This window comes from Chlorocebus sabaeus, chromosome 6 (assembly GCF_047675955.1).
Source record: "Chlorocebus sabaeus isolate Y175 chromosome 6, mChlSab1.0.hap1, whole genome shotgun sequence".
Classification (NCBI taxonomy): domain Eukaryota; kingdom Metazoa; phylum Chordata; class Mammalia; order Primates; family Cercopithecidae; genus Chlorocebus; species Chlorocebus sabaeus.
This window is the reverse complement of record NC_132909.1, coordinates 59,641,477-59,660,776: the sequence shown is the minus strand read 5'-3', so window position 1 is coordinate 59,660,776 and position 19,300 is coordinate 59,641,477. Positions and strand designations below refer to the sequence as shown.

The 19,300-nt window shown below is 50.6% G+C and overlaps 1 protein-coding gene across 3 annotated transcripts; it reads right to left on the bottom strand.

The window, feature by feature from the left end:
* Positions 1-4,313: 4,313 nt before the first annotated feature.
* On the bottom strand, positions 4,314-16,545 carry ZNF77 (zinc finger protein 77). 3 transcript variants are annotated; one of them, XM_037994510.2, is made up of 4 exons: positions 16,031-16,545; positions 9,622-9,748; positions 7,730-7,907; positions 4,314-6,003 (listed from the first exon to the last, which is right to left on the bottom strand). In XM_037994510.2, exons 1-4 carry the CDS (start codon positions 16,145-16,147, stop codon positions 4,677-4,679), a joined length of 1,749 nt encoding a protein of 582 aa, XP_037850438.2. In that variant the 5' UTR covers positions 16,148-16,545; the 3' UTR covers positions 4,314-4,676. The 3 variants fall into 3 exon arrangements, with proteins under 3 accessions (XP_037850438.2, XP_037850439.2, XP_072873241.1); XM_037994511.2 differs by having other exon boundaries at positions 16,188-16,539; XM_073017140.1 differs by lacking the exons at positions 7,730-7,907; positions 16,031-16,545 and having other exon boundaries at positions 9,622-9,721.
* Between the last annotated feature and the right edge of the window lie 2,755 nt (positions 16,546-19,300).

Here is a 19,300-nt window from a genome sequence, read left to right as displayed (position 1 = left end):
CCACACCCACAGGCGCACCCACACCCACCCTCACCAGCAGGCCCACCCGCACCCACCGCCCCTCCGTCCCTCACGCCCACAGGCGCACCCGCACCCATCGCCCCTCGGTCCCTCACACCCACAGGCCCACCCGCACCCGTTGCCCCTCCGTTTCGCAATCACCGAGGCCGGAGGCAGTGCCTGCACCTGCACAGCCGCACCAGACCCGGAAGCTCACCTCACCACGCGCGGACTTCCAGCCAGACTACCGCGCCGGCGAGGCCCCTGCCCCGGAGGCTTGTGGGAAATGGCCACCTCAAACGGAGGCTGCGCAGACGCTCAAAACCCCGTCCGTCAGGCTCCTCCCGGCATGCAGCGCGCTCTGCCGCCTAAGCCTCGTGCCGCGGGGCCCTCTGGGATTACGGAAGCCGCGGGCGAAGCTCCCTACTTCTGCGAGGGCCGCTGCTGTGGTTTTTCCAAGCGACAGAAAAGGGGACTCAGAGACAAGGCGAGGCGGGAGATTACGGACACCCTGAGCCCCTGCCCCGCGTTGCAGTAGCTTATGGTCATCTTCCGGGTCTGGGGAGTGGCATCACTGTGGCGGGACCCCACCCACGATGGACGATGCTCTGGGTATGGAGGTGACAGATGGCAGAGATTGTGGAGGGACCAGGGGTGCGCTGTGGGGCTGAAGAGTGGGGGGCGATGATTTGTGGGTGTGTCCGTGTCTCTGGATGTGTCCATCCTTTTGTCCCCAGAACAAATGTGATTTTTGTCGGCCATGGGGGCGACTCCTGCGTGTCTGGGAGGACTCGCTTGTCCGTGGCGGTCCCTGTGCCTGGAGTGCAGTGACTCCCGAGTGTCAGTGGTCTCAGTGCACAGCTGTGGTTTTCTGCATCTCTGTATTCCTAGTCTGAAATAACCAAAATAGAAAATAGGGCCGGGTGCGGTGGCTCACGCCTGTAATTCCAACACTTTGGGAGGCTGAGGCCGGCGGATCACGAGGTCAGGAGATCGAGACCATCCTGGCCAATATGGTGAAACCCCATCTCTACTAAAAATACAAAAATTAGCTGGGCGTGGTGGCCTACACCTGTAATCTCAGCTACTCAGGAGGCTGAGGCAGGAGAATCACTTGAAGCCAGGAGGTGGAGATGGCAGTGAGCCAAGATCTTGCCACTGCACCAGCCTGGGTGAAACAGCAAGACTCCATCTCAAAAAATAAAATAAAATAAAATAAAATAAAAAAGGAAAAGAGAAAATAGAGGCCAAGTATGCTGGCTCATGCCTGTAATCCCAGCACTTTGGGAGGCCAAGGTGGGTGGATCCCTTTAGCTCAGGAGTTCGAGACCACCCTGGGCAATATGGTGAAACTCTGTCTCTACTTTTTTTTTTTTAAATAATTAAAAAGAAGACCAGACATGGTGGCTCATGCCTATAATCCCAGCACTTTGGGAGGCCGAGCCAGGTTGATCGCTTGAGGTCAGAAGTTTGAGACCAGCTTGGCCAACATGGCGAAACCCCATCTCTACTAAAAATACAAAAAATTAGCTGGGTGTGGTGGTGCACTCCTGTAATTTCAGCTACTCAGGAGGCTGAGGCAGGAGACTCGCTTGAACTTGGGAAGTGGAGGTTGCAGTGAGCTGAGACTGTGCCATTGCACTCCAGCCTGAGCAACAGAGTGAGACTTTGTCTCAAACATAACTAAACAAATAGGCCGGGTGTGGTGACTCACACCTGTAATCCCAGCACTTTGGGAGGCCGAAATGGGCAGGTCACTTGAGGTCAGGAGTTCGAGACCAGCCTGGCCAACATGGTGAAACCCTGTCTCTACTAAAAATACAAAAGTTGGCTGGGTGTGGTGGCTCATGCCTGAAGTCCCAGCTACTTGGGGGGTTGAGGCAGGAGAATGGCTTGAACCCAGGAGGCAGAGGTTGCAGTGAGCCAAAATCGCACCATTGTAGTCCAGCCTGGGTGACAGAGCGAGACACTGTCTCAAGCAAACAAACAGATACAGAAAACAAACAAACAAATACAGAAAAGCCGGGTGTGGTGGTGTGCATCTGCAGTCCCAGCTCCCTAGGAGGCTGAGGCAGGAAAATCACTTGAACCCGGGAAGCAGAGCTTGCAGTGAGCCAGGATCGCGCCATTGCACTCCAGCCTGGGCAACAGAATGAGAGTCAGTATCAAAAAGGAAAATAAAGGGTGAGTGCGGTGGCTCATGCCTGTAATCCCAGCACTTTTGGAGGCCAAGGCAGGTGGATCACCTGAGGTCAGTAGCTCAAGACCAGCCTGAGCAACATGGTGAAACCCTGTCTCTACTAAAAACACACAAAAAAATTAGCCATGTGTGGTGGTGCACACCTGTAATCCCAGCTACTCGGGAGGCTGAGGCAGGAGAAACGCTTGAACCCGGGACATGGAGGTTGCAGTGAGCTGAGATCCTGCCATTGCACTCCAGCCTGGGTAACGAGCGAAAATTGTCTCAACAGAAAAAAAAGAAAGAAAATGGAGGCTCAGTGGTCACGCCACCACTCAACATCAACAATGCAATGCATTCTTGGCTGCAACATTAAAACTGTCAGGGTGGAGTGAGGAAACAGGTTACGATTAAGGAACAAGATGCTTACTACAGAAATCATGTAACTATGAGAAGAGTTGGAGATAAAGGGCTTCACAGGAAGAGAGGAGATCACTAAATGCAATAGCCTGGAATGGCCTGATGAAAATCAGAGGGATGGTGAAATCCAAGGATCTCTGTGTACCTGAATCCTAAGGAGGGTCCCTGGTGGGGATGCTTGTGGAAAAGTCTGTGGAGTGTGCTAAGAGGAAACTAAAATCAAATGTCATGTTGGCTTTGGGAGCTGTTCTAGACTAGCAGAGCCAGGTCAGAAAAAACGTATTGTAGCTGGGCGCGGCTCACGCCTGTAATCCCAGCACTTCGGGAGGCCAAGGCGGGCGGATCACGAGGTCAAGAGATGGAGACCATTCTGGCTAACATGGTAAAACCCGTCTCTACTGAAAAAAAATAGAAAAAGAAAAAAAATCAGCCAGGTGTGGTGGTGGGCGCCTGTAGTCCCAGCTACTCAGGAGGCTGAAGCAGGATAATCGTTTGAACCCGAGAGGTGAAGGTTGCAGTGAGCCAAGATCGCGCTGCTGCACTCCAACCTGGGTGACAGAGCGAGACTCCATCTCAAAAAAAAAAAAAAAAAATGTGTTGCAACATAGGTCCATAAGGTTGCCACGTATTTGTTTCTGGGTAGGCTATTAGAACTGAGAATAATGCCTTCTTCACTTTACTTTTCAAAACTGATGTGCCTTCACCTTCTCATGAACTTTAACTCAGAACCATAAACAGAAGGGACTCTGGGATATATAGTTTCCAACCTTATTAGGGCTGACAGTACAATCAAGTAGAACAAGCTATACACTAACTTTCATCTTCATGTCAAAAGGTCTTTCCTCTTAATGCAGTTTGTCCAATTTCCAACCAAGATCAACGACAGTGAGCAAGAAAACAGGGCTGGGTGCGGTAGCTCACGCCTGTAATTCAAAATATGACCAGAAACCAGTTAAGAATGATGTCTGTCAAGAGTCTTCTATAAGGACTAACGTATCTGCATTACACGCAAGTGGTATCCACAAAGAACAAACAAATGTGGAAGACCCATCTTTAAATAATAAAGACTGAAGGACACTGGGCATGGAGACTCATGCCTGTAATCCCAGCACTTTGAAAGGCCAAGGCGAGAGGACTGCTTGAGCCCAGGAGTTCGATACTAGCTTGAGCAACATAGCAAGACACTATCGCTATAAAATAAAACTTTTAATTAAAAAAATATGATTGAAGGGAAAGGCAGAGTGACAGCAAATTCCAGTACCTGCAATAGTAGACTAGAAAAGAAATAACAGTCTCATGATCACACACCGGAAATATAACGGAAAGTGGAAATCAGGCCAGGCACGGTGGCTCACATCTGTAATCCCAGCACTTTGGGAAGCTAAGGCAGGCAGATCACCTGATGTCAGGAGTTCGAGACCAGCCTGGCCAACATGGCAAAACCTCCAAATCTACTAAAAATACAAAAATTAGCTGGACATGATGGCACGTACTTATAGTCCCAGCTACTTGGGAGGCTGAGGCAGGAGGATTACTTGAACCAGGGAGGTGGAGGTTGCTATGAGCCAAGATCATGCCTCTGCACTCCAGCCTGGGCAACACAGCAAGACTCTGTCTCCAAAAAAAAAAAAAAAAAAGGAATCAAAAACGTTTCATCTAAACTCACACCAAGTTGTGCATGAAAACAAAAAAACAATCACCCCCAGGTCCAAAAGACATTGCAATGGAAATGAGACCAATTTTATATAACTACAATTACTTAAAGTCCTAAATGACAAAATATACATAGTATAGCTGAAAGCGTACAAAACAGGATATTAAGTTTACATCACAAACATAAACTAGAAATTTATACACAAGGAATCACTATTAAGGCTGAGGCATGTAAAGACAATACCATATGAATCATAATTAAGAGATTTCTCTCCTACTCGGAGTTTTCAGGTACAAAATACGTGCTATCCCAGAAGGTTTTCCTACATGCTCTACATAAATAAGGTTTCTTGCCAGTGTTTTCTCGCATTTACAACAAGGTTTTAGGGTTGAACACTCCCCCAGGTCCACTGTATTTGTGGATTCACGCTCCAGCATGTGTTCTCACGTGTGCTTGCAGCGATGCGAGATACTTGAAGGTTTTCCCACACTGCTTGCATTCATACGGTCTCTCTCCAGTGTGTGTTCTCACGTGCACACGAAGGGACGAGGAACAACTGTAGGCTTTCCCACATTCAGGACATTCGTAGGGTTTGACTCCACTGTGTGATCTCACATGCTTTTGAAAGTACTGAGCGTGGCTGAAGGCTTTCCCACATTGATTACATTCGTACGGTTTCTCTCCGCTGTGGGTTCGCACGTGCTCTCGAAGGGAGGAGTGACAGCTGAAGGCTTTCCCACAATGCTTACACTCAAAGGGCTTCTCTCCAGTGTGCGTCCTCACGTGGATTCGAAGGGAGGAGGAAAAACTGTAGGCTTTCCCACACTCCTTACATTCATAGGGCTTCACCCCGCTGTGTGTTTTCACATGTCTTCTAAAGTAAGTGGGACATCCGAAGGCCTTCCCACACTGCTTGCACACATAGGGCTTCTCTCCGGTGTGCATTCTCACGTGTGCTCGCAGAGAGGAGGGGTACCTGAAGGCTTTGCCACATTCCTTACATTCATAGGGTTTCTCGCCACTGTGTGTTCTCCCGTGTTCTCGAAGAGATGAGTAACAAGTGAACGCTTTTCCACAATGTTTACACTGACAGGGTTTCTCTCCAGTGTGCGTCCTCACGTGATCTCTGAAGGAGGAGTAACAGCTGAATGATTTTCCACAATGCTTACATTCATATGGTTTCTCTCCAGTGTGTGTTCTGACATGTTCTCGAAAGTATGAGGGACAGCTGAAGGCTTTCCCACATTCCTTACACTCATAGGGTTTCTCCCCTGTGTGAGTTCTTACATGCCGTGTAAGGTAGGAGTAATACATAAAGGTCTTCCCACATACTTTACATGCATGGGTTTTCTGCCCATGGTGACTATTCACATGTCCCCTGAAAGAGGAGGGACAAGCGAAAGCTTTTCCACATTTCTTACATTCGTAAGACTTTTTACTGCTGAGACTTTTCACATATGTCGCAGATGCTCTCCCTGAGTCCTGGCCGTTACCGGGTTTCTCTACAGTCTGCGTTTTCATAGGAGGGCTTTGGCAGGAGAGGCAGCTGCAGGTTTGCCCACATTCCTTACACAGTCTCTGTCTGGTGTGAGATCTCTGCTGATTCTCGGAGGCTTTGCCACACTTAGTGCACTCAGAGGGTTGAGCTTCGGTAGGGTAACTCTTGTGCACAGGAAGGTTCGCAGTCTGGCTCCAGGTCTCTCCACATTGATGACCTTCATTACTTTCACAGAGGCTCCCCAATTGACTTCTGTTCAAAATGGGAAGCACACTACTAGTCATTAATGATTATAACTGATTAACTGATAAATGGTTTTTAGTGATTATTTTGATTACATATTTTCCAATTTCACTGAATGGGTCTATTTTCAGCACTGTCTGTCTGGTTTCTATGGAGAACAAGCGTAATGCTCCAGCTGAAGGCTCAACTGCAGCCATAAATTTCACGGTGTCTCTTTTTTTTTCTTTTTTTTTTTTTTGAGACAGAGTCTTGCTCTGTCGTCCAGGCTGGAGTGCAGTGGCACCATCTTAGCTCACTACAAGCTCCACCTCCTGGGTTCACACCATTCTCCTGCCTCAGCCTCCCGAGTAGCTAGGACTACAGGCGCCCGCCAACACGCCCGGCTAATTTTTTGTATTTTAGTAGAGACGAGGTTTCACCGTGTTAGCCGGGATGGTCTCGATCTCCTGACCTCGTGATCCACCCACTTCAGCCTCCCAAAGTGCTGGGATTACAGGCGTGAGCCGCCGCACCTGGCCTTTTCCTTTTTTTTTTTTTTTTTTTTTTGAGACGGAGTTTTGCTCTTGTTGCCCAGGCTGGAGTGCAATGGCACAATCTTGGCTCACCACAACCTCCACCTCCTGGGTTCAAGTGATACTCCTGCCTCAGTCTCCCGAGTGGCTGGGATTACAGGCATGCACCACCACACCTGGCTAATTCTTTTTTTTTTTTTTAGTAGAGATGGGGTTTCCCCATGTTGGTCAGGCTGGTCTCGAACTCCTGACCTCAGGCGATCCACCTGCCTTGGCCTCCCAAAGCGCTGGGATTACAGGCATGAGCCACCGTGCCCCGCCCACGGTGTTTCTTATAGATGAGGTTTCCTGATATTGTTTCCAACTGTTTCAGACACGTGACATTGACATCACATTTATGAAAATACTCTCTTAGGTAAAGTCTCGGCCAGGTACGGTGGATCACACCTGTAATCCAAACACTTTGGGAGGCCGAGACAGGTGGACTGCTGAGTCCAGAAGTTTGATACCAGCCTGGGCAACATGGTGAAACTCCGTCTCTACAAAAATACAAAAATTAGCCAGGTATGGTGGTGTGTGCCTGTGGTCCCAGCTATTTGGGAGGATGAGATGGGAGGATTGCTTGAGCCCAGGAGGCGAAGGTTGCAGTGAGCCAAGATCTATCCCACTGCACTTCAGCCTGGGTGACAGAGTGAAACCCCATCTCAAAAGTAAGTTAAAAAATAAAATAAAAAAATGAATAAAAGTAATTATTAAAATATATTTTTTAAAAGTGAAAATAAAGAAAAAGAAAAAAAAATCTCTGTGAGTGTACAATTGTGTAGCTGGTTTATACATTTTTTTTTTTTTTTTTTGAGATGGAGCTTTGCTCTCGTCGCCCAGGCTGGAGTGCAGTGGCGTAATCTCGGCTTACCACAACCTCCGCCTCCCAGGTTCAAGTGATTCTCCTGCCTCAATCTCCTGAGTAGCTGGGATTACAGGCATGGGCCACCACGCCCAGCTAATTTTTTGTAGTTTTAGTAGATACGGGGTTTCTCCACGTTGGCCAGGCTGGTTTCGAACTATTGACCTCAGGTGATCCGGCCGCCTCGGCCTCCCAAAGTGCTGGGATTACAGGCATGAGCCCCCCCCCGCCTGGCCAATACTTTTCGTTTAATTGGAAGTTAGTTTGACACTCTGCGGAGAGGCCCATCCCTCTGGTTCTCTGGTTGTGAGCCACTCACCTCAAATGCCTCTCTGGGATTTGGTGCTGATCTCCAATGTTATCAAATCTCCAATTTTCTCCAAAAATAGACCAGTAATCCCTTGTGAACTTTACAATTTCTTCATCATTAGATATTCCATTCCCCAAAACGTCCCTCTGAGAACTTGATCCACTGGTTCTAACATAAATGCAACAATCTGCAACAATCAATTACACAATTTCTTAGGGGAAATATGTTGGGATAAAGGAAAGAAAATAGACCACATTTGGATTTCTTTTTATATACTAATCCAAAAATGTAACCACAGTTTATAAGGAAGAATAGACATGCTATCAAAGTGAGACTCTGATGACCTCATCTATTTGAGAATTTGGCAATAATAAAAAACAGATGAGCCAGGTGCAGTGGCTCATGCCTGTAACCCCAAAGCACTAGGGGGCCAAGGTAGGAGAATCGTTTGAGCCCAGGAGTTCAAGAGGAGCCTGGGCAACGTAGGAAAATAAGGAGACCTCATCTGTGAATAACAACAAAAAATTTTAATTAGCCAGACGTGGTGTTGGTGTTCTGTGCCTATAATCCCAGCTCCTTGGGAGGCCAAGGAGGGAGGATCACTTGAGCCCAGGAAGTCAAAGCTGCAGTAGGCCATGATTGCACCACGGCACTCCAGCCTGGGTGACAGAGTAAGATCCTGTCTTAAGAATAGTGCCAGGCGCAGAGGCTCATGCCTGTAATCCCAGCACTTTGGGAGGCCGAGCCGGGTGGATCACCTGAGGTCAGGAGTTCGAAACCACCCTGACCAACATGGTTAAACCCTGTCTCTACTAAAAATACAAAAAATTAGCCGGGCATAGTGGCACGTGCCTGTAATCCCAGCTACTTGAGAGGCTGAGGCAGAAGAATCACTTGTACCTGGGAGGTGAGGGTTGCAGTGAGCCGAGATTGCACCACTGCACTCCAGCCTGGGCAATGGGCAATAAGAGTAAAACTCTGTCTCAAAAAAAAAGAAGAGATGAACACGGCAGCCTGTTTATTAAGAAACAGAATAGTTCCAAAGAGATGGAGACTGATGTCAAGTAAAATATTATCAGAAAAGCAAAGTACGAAGTTGGTGGCCAAAATGCACGTGCACAAACGCTCCTCTTATAGGAGGAAATACAGAGGCTTTCCCCTGCGAAGGAGGACGGTGCGGGAGGATGGAGGAAAGCGAAACAGGGCAGCTGAGAGAGGACACACCTCCTCCTTCTCAGAGAAGGGTCTGTGTTTCTAACCCACACTGCCAAACAGAACCTTCTTATCCAAAACCCACTGTGCCCGAGGGCTGCTTACTGCTCTCCTGGTGCTCACAGGCACAGGGCCCTTACAGGAGTCCTTCCTCTCCGCTGTGCCCGGCTGCCCTCAGGTGTGAGCGCCGCCCACTCCTTGAGAATCATGTGATGAGGAAGGATTGTGAAGGGCAACAAATGTTCGCCGAGACAGGCCAACACTTTGACCTCCCAGACCACCGATGATGACTGAGTGTGAGTTTTAACTGCAGCAAATTACCATGTCAAACATGGATTACTCACCGTGTCACTTTGATTTACTTTATCACAGTGCACTGTGATTTTCCAAGTACAGTTACTGTGTGGTGAACCACAAAGCTGCCTCCGTTGCCCCAACATGACACAGAATACTCTGCTCACACTTATAAAACGTGGGCAGCCAAAAGACTGGTGATCAAGAAAACCTAAATCTCAATAATACACAAAACTTTGTTTTCAGGGAGAAGCGTTTTGACTCCCACGTTCCATGGGGGTTGGGATCATGTCTATCTCTTTTCCAACATATTTCAATTTCTGAGCTCAAATAAAAAGAAAAACAAGGTATCTTTGCTCTGCAGGGACGCAGGGAAGGAATGATGCCAGTCTTACCTAAGGAGGCCAGGTTCCTGCAGGTCTCCAGCATCACATCTCTGTACAGGCTCCTCTGAGCATGATCCAGCAATGCCCACTCTTCTGGGGTGAAGTTCACAGCCACTTCCTCAAAGACCAGGGAGTCCTAAAACATTCCACACATCCCACTTCAGCAAGGCACCATCCTCCCCCATGTGCGCAGGAAGAGGGGTGAGGCTGACAGCCTGGGGAACTGAGCCACACAGAGCTTATGGTCTCTTTTTTTTTTTTTTTTTTTGAGACGGAGTCTCGCTCTGTCGCCCAGGCTGGAGTGCAGTGGCCGGATCTCAGCTCACTGCAAGCTCCGCCTCCCGGGTTTACGCCATTCTCCTGCCTCAGCCTCCCAAGTAGCTGGGACTACAGGCGCCCGCCAACTCACCCGGCTAGTTTTTTGTATTTTTTAGTTGAGACGGGGTTTCACCGTGTTAGCCAGGATGGTCTCGATCTCCTGACCTCATGATCCACCCGTCTCGGCCTCCCAAAGTGCTGGGATTACAGGCTTGAGCCACCGCGCCCGGCCTAGAGCTTATGTTCTTGTGAGAGGTGACAGACAATATGAAAAAGTGCGGTACGCTCAATGCTGTGAGTACCTTCCCAACGGGAAGCAAAGCACGATGATGTCCTCTGCAGGAGACTTACAAGGAATTACTGAGAAATGGCAGATCTCAGATCTGCAGGGCAGAGGAAATACTAAAAAATGTGAAAACATCATTAAGCTAAGGCTGGTGGCTCGTGCCTGTAATCCCAGTACTTCGAGAGGCTGAGGTGGGAGGATTGCTTAGGGCCAGGAGTTGGAGACCAGCCTGGGCTACATAGCGAGATCCCGTCTCTACAAAAAAAATAAAATACGATAAATTAACCAGCCATGGTGGCACACACCTGTGGTCCCAGCTACTTAGGAGGGTGAGGAGGGACAATCGCTTGAGCCCAGGGGTTCAAGGCTGTGGTGAACTATGACTGTGCCACTGCACTCCAGCCTGGGCAACAGAGTGAGGCCCAATCTCAAAAAAATAAAATAAGGCCGAGGCGGGCAGATCACGAGATCAGGAGGTTGAGACCATCCTGGCTAACACAGTGAAACCCTGTCTCTAATAAAAATACAAAAAAAAAAAAGAAAAGAAAAATTAGCTGGGTGTGGTGGCAGGCGCCTATACTCCTAGCTACTCGGGAAGCTGAGGCAGGAGAATGGTGTGAACCCAGGAGGCGGAGCTTGCAGTGAGCCCAGATAACACCACTGCACTCCAGGCTGGGCGACAGAGCGAGACTCCGTCTCAAAAAAAAAAAAAAAAAAAGAAAGAAAGAAAGAAAACAGACTATATCCTTATAATTTAGGATACTGGCCAGGTGTGGTGGTTCACGCCTGTAGTTCCAACACTTTGGGAGGCTGAGGCAGGCAGATCACTTGAGCTCAGGAGTTCGAGACCAGCCTAGGCAACACGGTAAAACTCTATCTCTAACAACAACAACAAAAAAAAACTAAAAGAATTTAGTATATTGGCCTGAACTGGCGGGAGAAGCCTACCATTATGTATCATTTCAAACGGGATGTCAAGGCCTGGCTGGCATTATACACTGTTCACTTTAGGATGTTTCAGCTGATTCTGTAATTGTCTTACAAAAGTTTTCTACATGTGTTCTATTCTACAATAAAATGCTATCAGCAGCTGGGCTTGGTGGCTCATGCCTACAATCCCAGAACTTTGGGAGACTGAGGTGGGAGGACTGTTTGAGCCCAGAAGTTCGAGACCAACCTGGACAATACGGTGAAACCCTGTCTCTACAAAAAATACAAAAATCAGCCAGGCATGGTGGTGTGCACCTGGAATCCCAGCTACTCGGGAGGCTGAGGTGGAGGGAGGATCATTTGAGCCCAGGAGGTTGAGGCTGCAGTGAGCCAAGATGTTGCCACTGCACTCCAGCGTGGGTGACACAGTGATACCCTATCTCAAAAAAAAAAAAAAAAAAAAAAAGGCCAGGCAAGGTGGCTCACACCTGTAATCCCAGCACTTTGGGAGGCCGAGGCCGGCAGATCACTTGAGGTCAGGAGTTCGAGACCAGCCTGGCCAACACAGTGAAACTCTGTCTCTAATAAAAATACAAACATCGGCCGGGCACGTTAGCTCAGGCCTGTAATCTCAGCACTTTGGGAGGCCAAAGCGGGCAGATCACCTGAGGTCTGGAGTTCAAGACTAGCCTGACCAACATGGAAAAACTCCGTCTCTACTAAAAATACAAAAATTAGCTAGACTTGGTGGCCCATGCCTGTAATCCCAGCTACTTGGGAGGCTGAGGCAGGAGAATCGCTTGAACCTGGGAGGCAGAGGTTGCGGTGAGATGAGATTGGGCCATTGCACTCCAGCCTGGGCAACGAGAGCAAAGCTCTGTCTCAAAAAAAAATAAAAAAGCAAAAATACAAAAATTAGCTGGGCGTGGTGGCATACACCTGTAATCCCAGCTACTTGGGAGGCTGAGGAAGGAGAATCTCTTGAGCCCAGGAGGCAGAGGTTGCAATGAGCTGAGATCACGCCACGGCACTCAGCATGGGCAATAGAGCTAGACTCCATCTCAAAAACAAAACAAAACAAAACAAAAAACTGCTTCAAGGCCAGGTGCAATAGCTCACGCCTGTAATCCCATCACATTGGCAGGCCGAGGGGAAAGGATCACTTGAGCCCAGGAGTTCAAGACCAGCCTGGGCAACGTATTTTTCTCTACAAGGAAAAGAAAAAAAAATGAAGAGGTCTCACTAGATGCCCCAGGCTGGTCTCAAACTTCTGGTCTCAAGCATCATCCTGGCTCGGCTTTCCAAAGTTCTGGGATGAGAGGTGTGAGCCACCACACCTGGCCGTTACAACATTTTTGTTAAGAATTAGCTGGGTGTAGTGGGGCATGCCTGTAGTCCCAGCTACTCAGGAGGCTGAGGCAGGAGGCCTGCTTGAGTCCAGAAGGTTGAAGCTGCAGTGAGCCATGATCGCACCACTGCATTCCAGCCTGGGCAACAGAGTGAGACCTGACTAAAAGAAAGAAAAAGAAGAAAAACTTTTTTTTAGCAAACTCTTTCTTTTTTTTCAGATGGAGTCTCGCTCTGTGGCCCAGGCTGGAGTGCAGTGGTGTCATCACGGCTCACTGCAACCTCCGCCTCCCGGGTTCAAGCAATTCTCCCTGCCTCAGCCTGCCAAGCAGCTGGGATTACAGGCACACACTACCATGCCAGCTAATTTTTGTATTTTTTAGTAGAGATGGGATTTCACCATGTTGGCCAGGCTGGTCTTGAACTCCCGACCTCAGGTGATCCACCCGCCTCAGCCTCCCAAAATGCTGGGAATACAGGCATGAGCCACTGCACCAGGCCTAGCCAACTCTTCAGATGCCTGCATACCTGGTCACAGAGCCTTCCCCCTGCAGCTGTCTCCCTATGCCTATGGCATTAGTCCCCCAGCCTAATCATCAACTGTCCCATGTCCCTGTTGCTTATACCCCCACCCCACTGCAATAGAACCCCAAGCCTCTGGCATTACTCCCCTTCCCCTAATCCAACTAACCCTTCTCCCTATTGCAACAGCCCCTTCTCCCCCTCCCCCAATACCTTGCAATAATCCTTTTTCATAAGTTTCCTTACTATGTTTGGGTTGACACAGGCTTAACCACAGCGTCCCGTTTCTTCCCCAAACTTTACTCAGCCTTCTGTCCTCTCCACAGGTCCCTGAACTTTGAGTGGGCCCCCTGAGTCTGAGCAAGCAGTAAGTGTGGAGCCCCCTCATTACCTCCCCTGAGCGAGCTGACCACGAGGAGGTACATTTACTGTCAACTCCCTTTCTGCTTGTCCCCTAAAAAGTTCCTCCAAACCCTTTCTTGTTTATGAAAGTAAAGCCTTTTCCTAGTTGATTTTGAGAGCGGGCAAGTTTCTGAGGCTGGGGCTTATCCCTATTTTTCTCTTTCCTTCTTTAGCCACGATTTTTTTGTTTTTGTTTTTGAGACAGAGTCTCGCTCTGTCACCCAGGCTGGAGTGCAGTGGCGCGATCTTGGCTCACTGCAAGTTCCGCCTCCCGGGTTCACGCCATTCTCCTGCCTCAGCCTCCTGAGTAGCTGGGACTACAGGCGCCCGCCACCACGCCCGGCTAATTTTTCTATTTTTAGTACAGACGGGGTTTCGTCATGTTGGTCAGGCTGGTCTGGAACTCCTGACCTCAGGTGATCCACCTGCCTCGGCCTCCCAGAGTGCTGGGATTACAGGTGTGAGCTGGGATTACAGGCGCCCGGCCCAGGATTTTATTTTTGTTTGACAGGCTCCAGGACAGGGCACCACCTCCTCCCTGGCAGACCTTCCCAAACTGACCGCCAAGCCCCTGACGGCCCCTGCCCTCTCCTCAAACTCTCCCCGAGCCCCTGACCGCCTCTACTGCCCCCCAAACTGCCCTCAAGCCCCTGACCGCTTCTGCTGTCCCCTCGAGCTGCCCCCAATCTCCCGACTGCAACTATTGTCCCCCTAAACTGCCTTCGAGCCCCAATCACCTCTGTTCCCCAAAACTGCCCCCTTCAAACCCATGACCGCCTCTACTGCCCCCCCCCAAACTGCCCCCGACTTCCCGACCGCTACTATTGCCCCCTAATCTACCCTGGAGCCTGACTCCCCTCTACTAAGCTCCCAAACTGCCGCCGAGCCCCTGACCAAGTCTGTTCCCGCAAACTGCCCCTCCCCTCCTCCACTCTCCCAAAACGGCCCTTGAGTCCCTGGCCGCCTCTACTGTCCCCGCCAACTGCCCCAGCGCCCCTTAAACCTCTACTGTCCCTGCAAACTGCCCCAAGTCCCTTAAACCTCTACTGTCCCCGCCAACTGCCCCAGCGCCCCTTAAACCTCTACTGTCCCCGCCAACTGCCCCAGCGCCCCTTAAACCTCTACTGTCCCCAACTGCCCCAGCGCCCCTTAAACCTCTACTGTCCCCGCCAACTGCCCCAGCGCCCCTTAAACCTCTACTGTCCCCAACTGCCCCAGCGCCCCTTAAACCTCTACTGTCCCCAACTGCCCCAGCGCCCCCTTAAACCTCTACTGTCCCCAACTGCCCCAGCGCCCCTTAAACCTCTACTGTCCCCGCAAACTGCCCCAGCGCCCCTTAAACCTCTACTGTCCCCGCCAACTGCCCCAGCGCCCCTTAAACCTCTACTGTCCCCAACTGCCCCAGCGCCCCCTTAAACCTCTACTGTCCCCACAAACTGCCCCAGCGCCCCTTAAGCCTCTACTGTCCCCGCCAACTGCCCCAGCGCCCCTTAAACCTCTACTGTCCCCGCCAACTGCCCCAGCGCCCCTTAAACCTCTACTGTCCCCAACTGCCCCAGCGCCCCTTAAACCTCTACTGTCCCCGCCAACTGCCCCAGCGCCCCTTAAACCTCTACTGTCCCCAACTGCCCCAGCGCCCCCTTAAACCTCTACTGTCCCCGCAAACTGCCCCAGCGCCCCTTAAACCTCTACTGTCCCCGCCAACTGCCCCAGCGCCCCTTAAACCTCTACTGTCCCCAACTGCCCCAGCGCCCCCTTAAACCTCTACTGTCCCCGCAAACTGCCCCAGCGCCCCTTAAACCTCTACTGTCCCCGCCAACTGCCCCAGCGCCCCTTAAACCTCTACTGTCCCCAACTGCCCCAGCGCCCCCTTAAACCTCTACTGTCCCCGCAAACTGCCCCAGCGCCCCTTAAACCTCTACTGTCCCCGCCAACTGCCCCAGCGCCCCTTAAACCTCTACTGTCCCCGCCAACTGCCCCAGCGCCCCTTAAACCTCTACTGTCCCCGCAAACTGCCCCAGCGCCCCTTAAACCTCTACTGTCCCCGCAAACTGCCCCAGCGCCCCTTAAACCTCTACTGTCCCCGCCAACTGCCCCAGCGCCCCTTAAACCTCTACTGTCCCCGCAAACTGCCCCAGTGCCCCTTAAACCTCTACTGTCCCCACAAACTGCCCCAGCGCCCCTTAAACCTCTACTGTCCCCGCAAACTGCCCCAGCGCCCCTTAAACCTCTACTGTCCCCGCCAACTGCCCCAGCGCCCCCTTAAACTTCTACTGTCCCCGCAAACTGCCCCAAGCCCCTTAAACCTCTACTGTCCCCGCCAACTGCCCCAGCGCCCCCTTAAACTTCTACTGTCCCCGCAAACTGCCCCAAGCCCCTTAAACCTCTACTGTCCCCGCCAACTGCCCCAGCGCCCCCTTAAACCTCTACTGTCCCCGCCAACTGCCCCAAGCCCCTTAAACCTCTACTGTCCCCGCCAACTGCCCCAAGCCCCTGACCACCTCTGCTGTCCCCGCAAGCTCCCCCCGAACTCCTGACCTCTACTGTCCCCAGACACTACCCCTCGAGTCCCTGACCGCCCCTGCTGGCTGCCCAGACTGCCCCCAGCCCTACCGGTCGGCCGCTGTGACCGCGTTCCCGGGGCCCAGGCGCTCGTCCTGCGCCGCCCCGCGCGTCCCTCAGCTTCCTCCGGCCGCGAACTCGGGCGGACGCCGGTTCCTGCCGCCCCATCTCGCCCTGGGCCCGGGCTCGGTTCGCGCCCCGCACTCACCATGTCCCGCCCGCTCCTGGGCTCTCCGGGGCGAGCGCCCCGCGGTCCAGCGGCCGGCGCAGGTGAGTACCACAGGCCACCTGAGCCGCTCGGGGGTAGGCGGGGAAGCGCACAGGGCAGAGGGGAACTGGGCTTTCCGTCTCCAGGGCCTGATTGGACAGATCTCGAGAAGTCGCGACTCTGATTGGACAATACTGTCAACTCCGCACCCCTGATTGGAGAGTTCCCCAGTCCGTCCCCCTAGCGCCCTTCATTGGGCAGCGCTCCACTTCGGCTTAACGTCTCTGATTGGACAGTTCCCTGGGCCCCGCCCCTGCCCGTCCTAATTGGATAGTTCTCCCCTGAGTGACTGGCGCGTCGAGAACACGCGTGGCTGACCCTCCAGCCGGGGACACGCGGATCTGGGCGAACTCACTCCAGTCCGGGGAGGGCGCGGCGTCCTCCTCCCTGACTGCGCGGGAACTCCAGACTCGGTTTCCCCTCGGAGCGGCCTCTCGTGCGAGGAGGAGGGGAAGGGCGAGGAGTCCCATGGGGCGGAGTCCTGCGTGGGGACGGGACCCGCATTGTGACGTCACCGTGCTGTCCCGCGTGGGCGCGGACGCCTGGGGTCCAGAGACCTGGAGATCCGGAGACCAGGCGCCGAGGCCCCAGGAGGCCGGACCCCACCAGGCGCGCCTTGTGTTCTTTAAAACTCTCGGCCGGGCGCGTTTGCTCACGCCTGTAATCCCAGCAGCGTGAGAGGCGGAGACAGGCGGATCACTAGAGGTCAGGAGTTCAAGACCAGCTTGACCAACATGGCGAAAACTACTTCTCTACTAAAAATACAAAAATTAGTCGGGAACGGTAGCGGGCGCCTGTAATCCCAGCTACTCGGGAGGCTGAGGCAGAAGAATCGCTTGAACCCAGGAGGCGGAGATTGCAATGAGCCGAGATCAGGACACTGCACTCCAACCTGGGCAACAGACTCTATCTCAGAAAGAAAAGAAAAGAAAAGAAAAGGAAAGAAAGAAAGAAAAGAAAGAAAAGAAAAGAAAAGAAAAGAAAAGAAAGAAAGAAAGAAAGAAAGAAAGAAAGAAAGAAAGAGAAAAGAAAAGAAAAGAAAAGAAAGAAAGAAAAGGAAGGAAAGAAAGAAAAGGAAGGAAAGAAAGAAAAGGAAGGAAAGGAAGGAAAGGAAGGAAAGGAAGGAAAGGAAGGAAAGGAAGGAAAGAAAAGAAAGGAAGGAAAGAAAGGAAAGAAAGGAAAGAAAGGAAAGGAAAGAAAGGAAAGAAAGGAAAGAAAGGAAAGAAAGAAAAGAAAGAAAAGAAAGAAAACTCTCAAGTGTACATTTGGCCTTGGGGGAGTGGACACTTTTGGGTCCGAGTCTGAGTGTGTTCCTAGATAATTTTTAGAAACCTTGTCTCTACTAAAAATAAAAAATTAGCCAGGTGTGATGGCACATATCTGTAATCCCAGCTACTCGGGAGGCTGAGGCAGAAGAACTGCTTGAACCCAGGAGGCAGAGGTTGCGGTGAGCCAAGATCACGACATTGCACTCCAGCCTGGGCGACAACAGCGAAACTGAGTCTCAAAAAAAAACAAAAAACAAAAAAAAAGCAGCCCTCCCACAAATAGAACCAGGGAATGTCATTAAGAGAGGGTTCTCACATTTATATGCTTAATAACAAAAAAGACTCTACAAAAACCACAGATTTAAACAAAAAATACTTTTACAGAGACACTCACTGGTGTGACCCTTGTTACTGATCTTTGCAGACAAGGATAATTATTTCTGAACAATGACATAATCCTCACTTTTTTTTTTTTTTTTAAATTTTTTTTCCTTTATAAACCTTTGTCCCAGTCTGGGCAACATGGCAAAACCCCATATATACAAAAAATACAAAAATAAGCTGGGAATAAAGGTGTGTGCGCCCTTGGTCCCAGCGACTTGGTAGGTTGAAGCGGGAGGATCTCTGGAGCTGGGGAGGGTGGAGGCTGCAGTGAGCAGTGATCTCACCATTGTACTCCAGCCTGGGCAACAGAGACCCTGTCTCAAAAAAACAAAAAAACAAAAACAACCTTTGTCTTCCTTTACCTCCCTGAATAAGCACATAGATTGCTATGCCATGCATATTCCCATTGCAATGCACTGTTACCATCGTTTTTAGACAGCCTGTTATTTAGATTGACACAGTAAAAACATGAATTATGACAATTATGTTCGTACATAAAATGGCAAGCGATATAGAGTTTATACTTCCACTCTCTCAAGCTGGAAGGTCTTTTCAGAGATGAGCAGTCGTGTTTCAGGCTTTAGGTATTGTGGCACAACTGAATAAAAGTATTCAGAATTTTCACATCCAGTTCAAATTTATTTAAACTTCTATGATTATTTTCTCAAATGAGTTAAAATAAGAATTCAATTGCCATAGGAACAGTACAGCCTTTTACTTTAAAAAAATTCTCTAGGGCCACGCCCGGTGGCTCATGCCTATAATCCAAGCACTTCGGGAGGCCAAGGCAGGTGGATAACCTGAGGTCAGGAGTTCGAGACCAGCCTGGCCAACATGGCAAAACTTCATCTCTACTAAAAATACAACAATTAGCCAGGCGTGTGCGCCTGTAATCCCACCTACTCAGGAGGCTGAGGCAGGAGAATCACTTGAGCCTGGAAGGCGGGGACTGCAGTGAGGTGAGATCAGGCCACTGCACTCCAGTCTGGGAGACGGAGTGAGACTGCATCTCAAAAAAAAAAAAAAAAAAAAGCCGTTTGGACAACACGTTTTGTTTCCCCCCACTTTACGACTTTTTAAAAGTACCATGGTGGCCGGGCGCGGTGGCTCATGCCTGTAATCTCAGCACTTCGGGAGGCCAAGGCGGGTGGATCACAAGGTCAGGAGATGGAGACCATCCTGGCTAACACGGTGAAACCCCATCTCTACTAAAAGTATAAAAAATCAGCCAGGCGTGGTGGCAGGCACCTGTAGTTCCAGCTACTCGGGAGGCTGAGGCAGGAGAATGGCGTGAATCAGGGAGGCAGAGCTTGCAGTGAGCCAAGAGTGTGCCACTGCACTCCAGCCTGGGTGACAGAGCGAGACTCCATTTAAAAAAAAAAAAAAAAGTACTATGGTGTA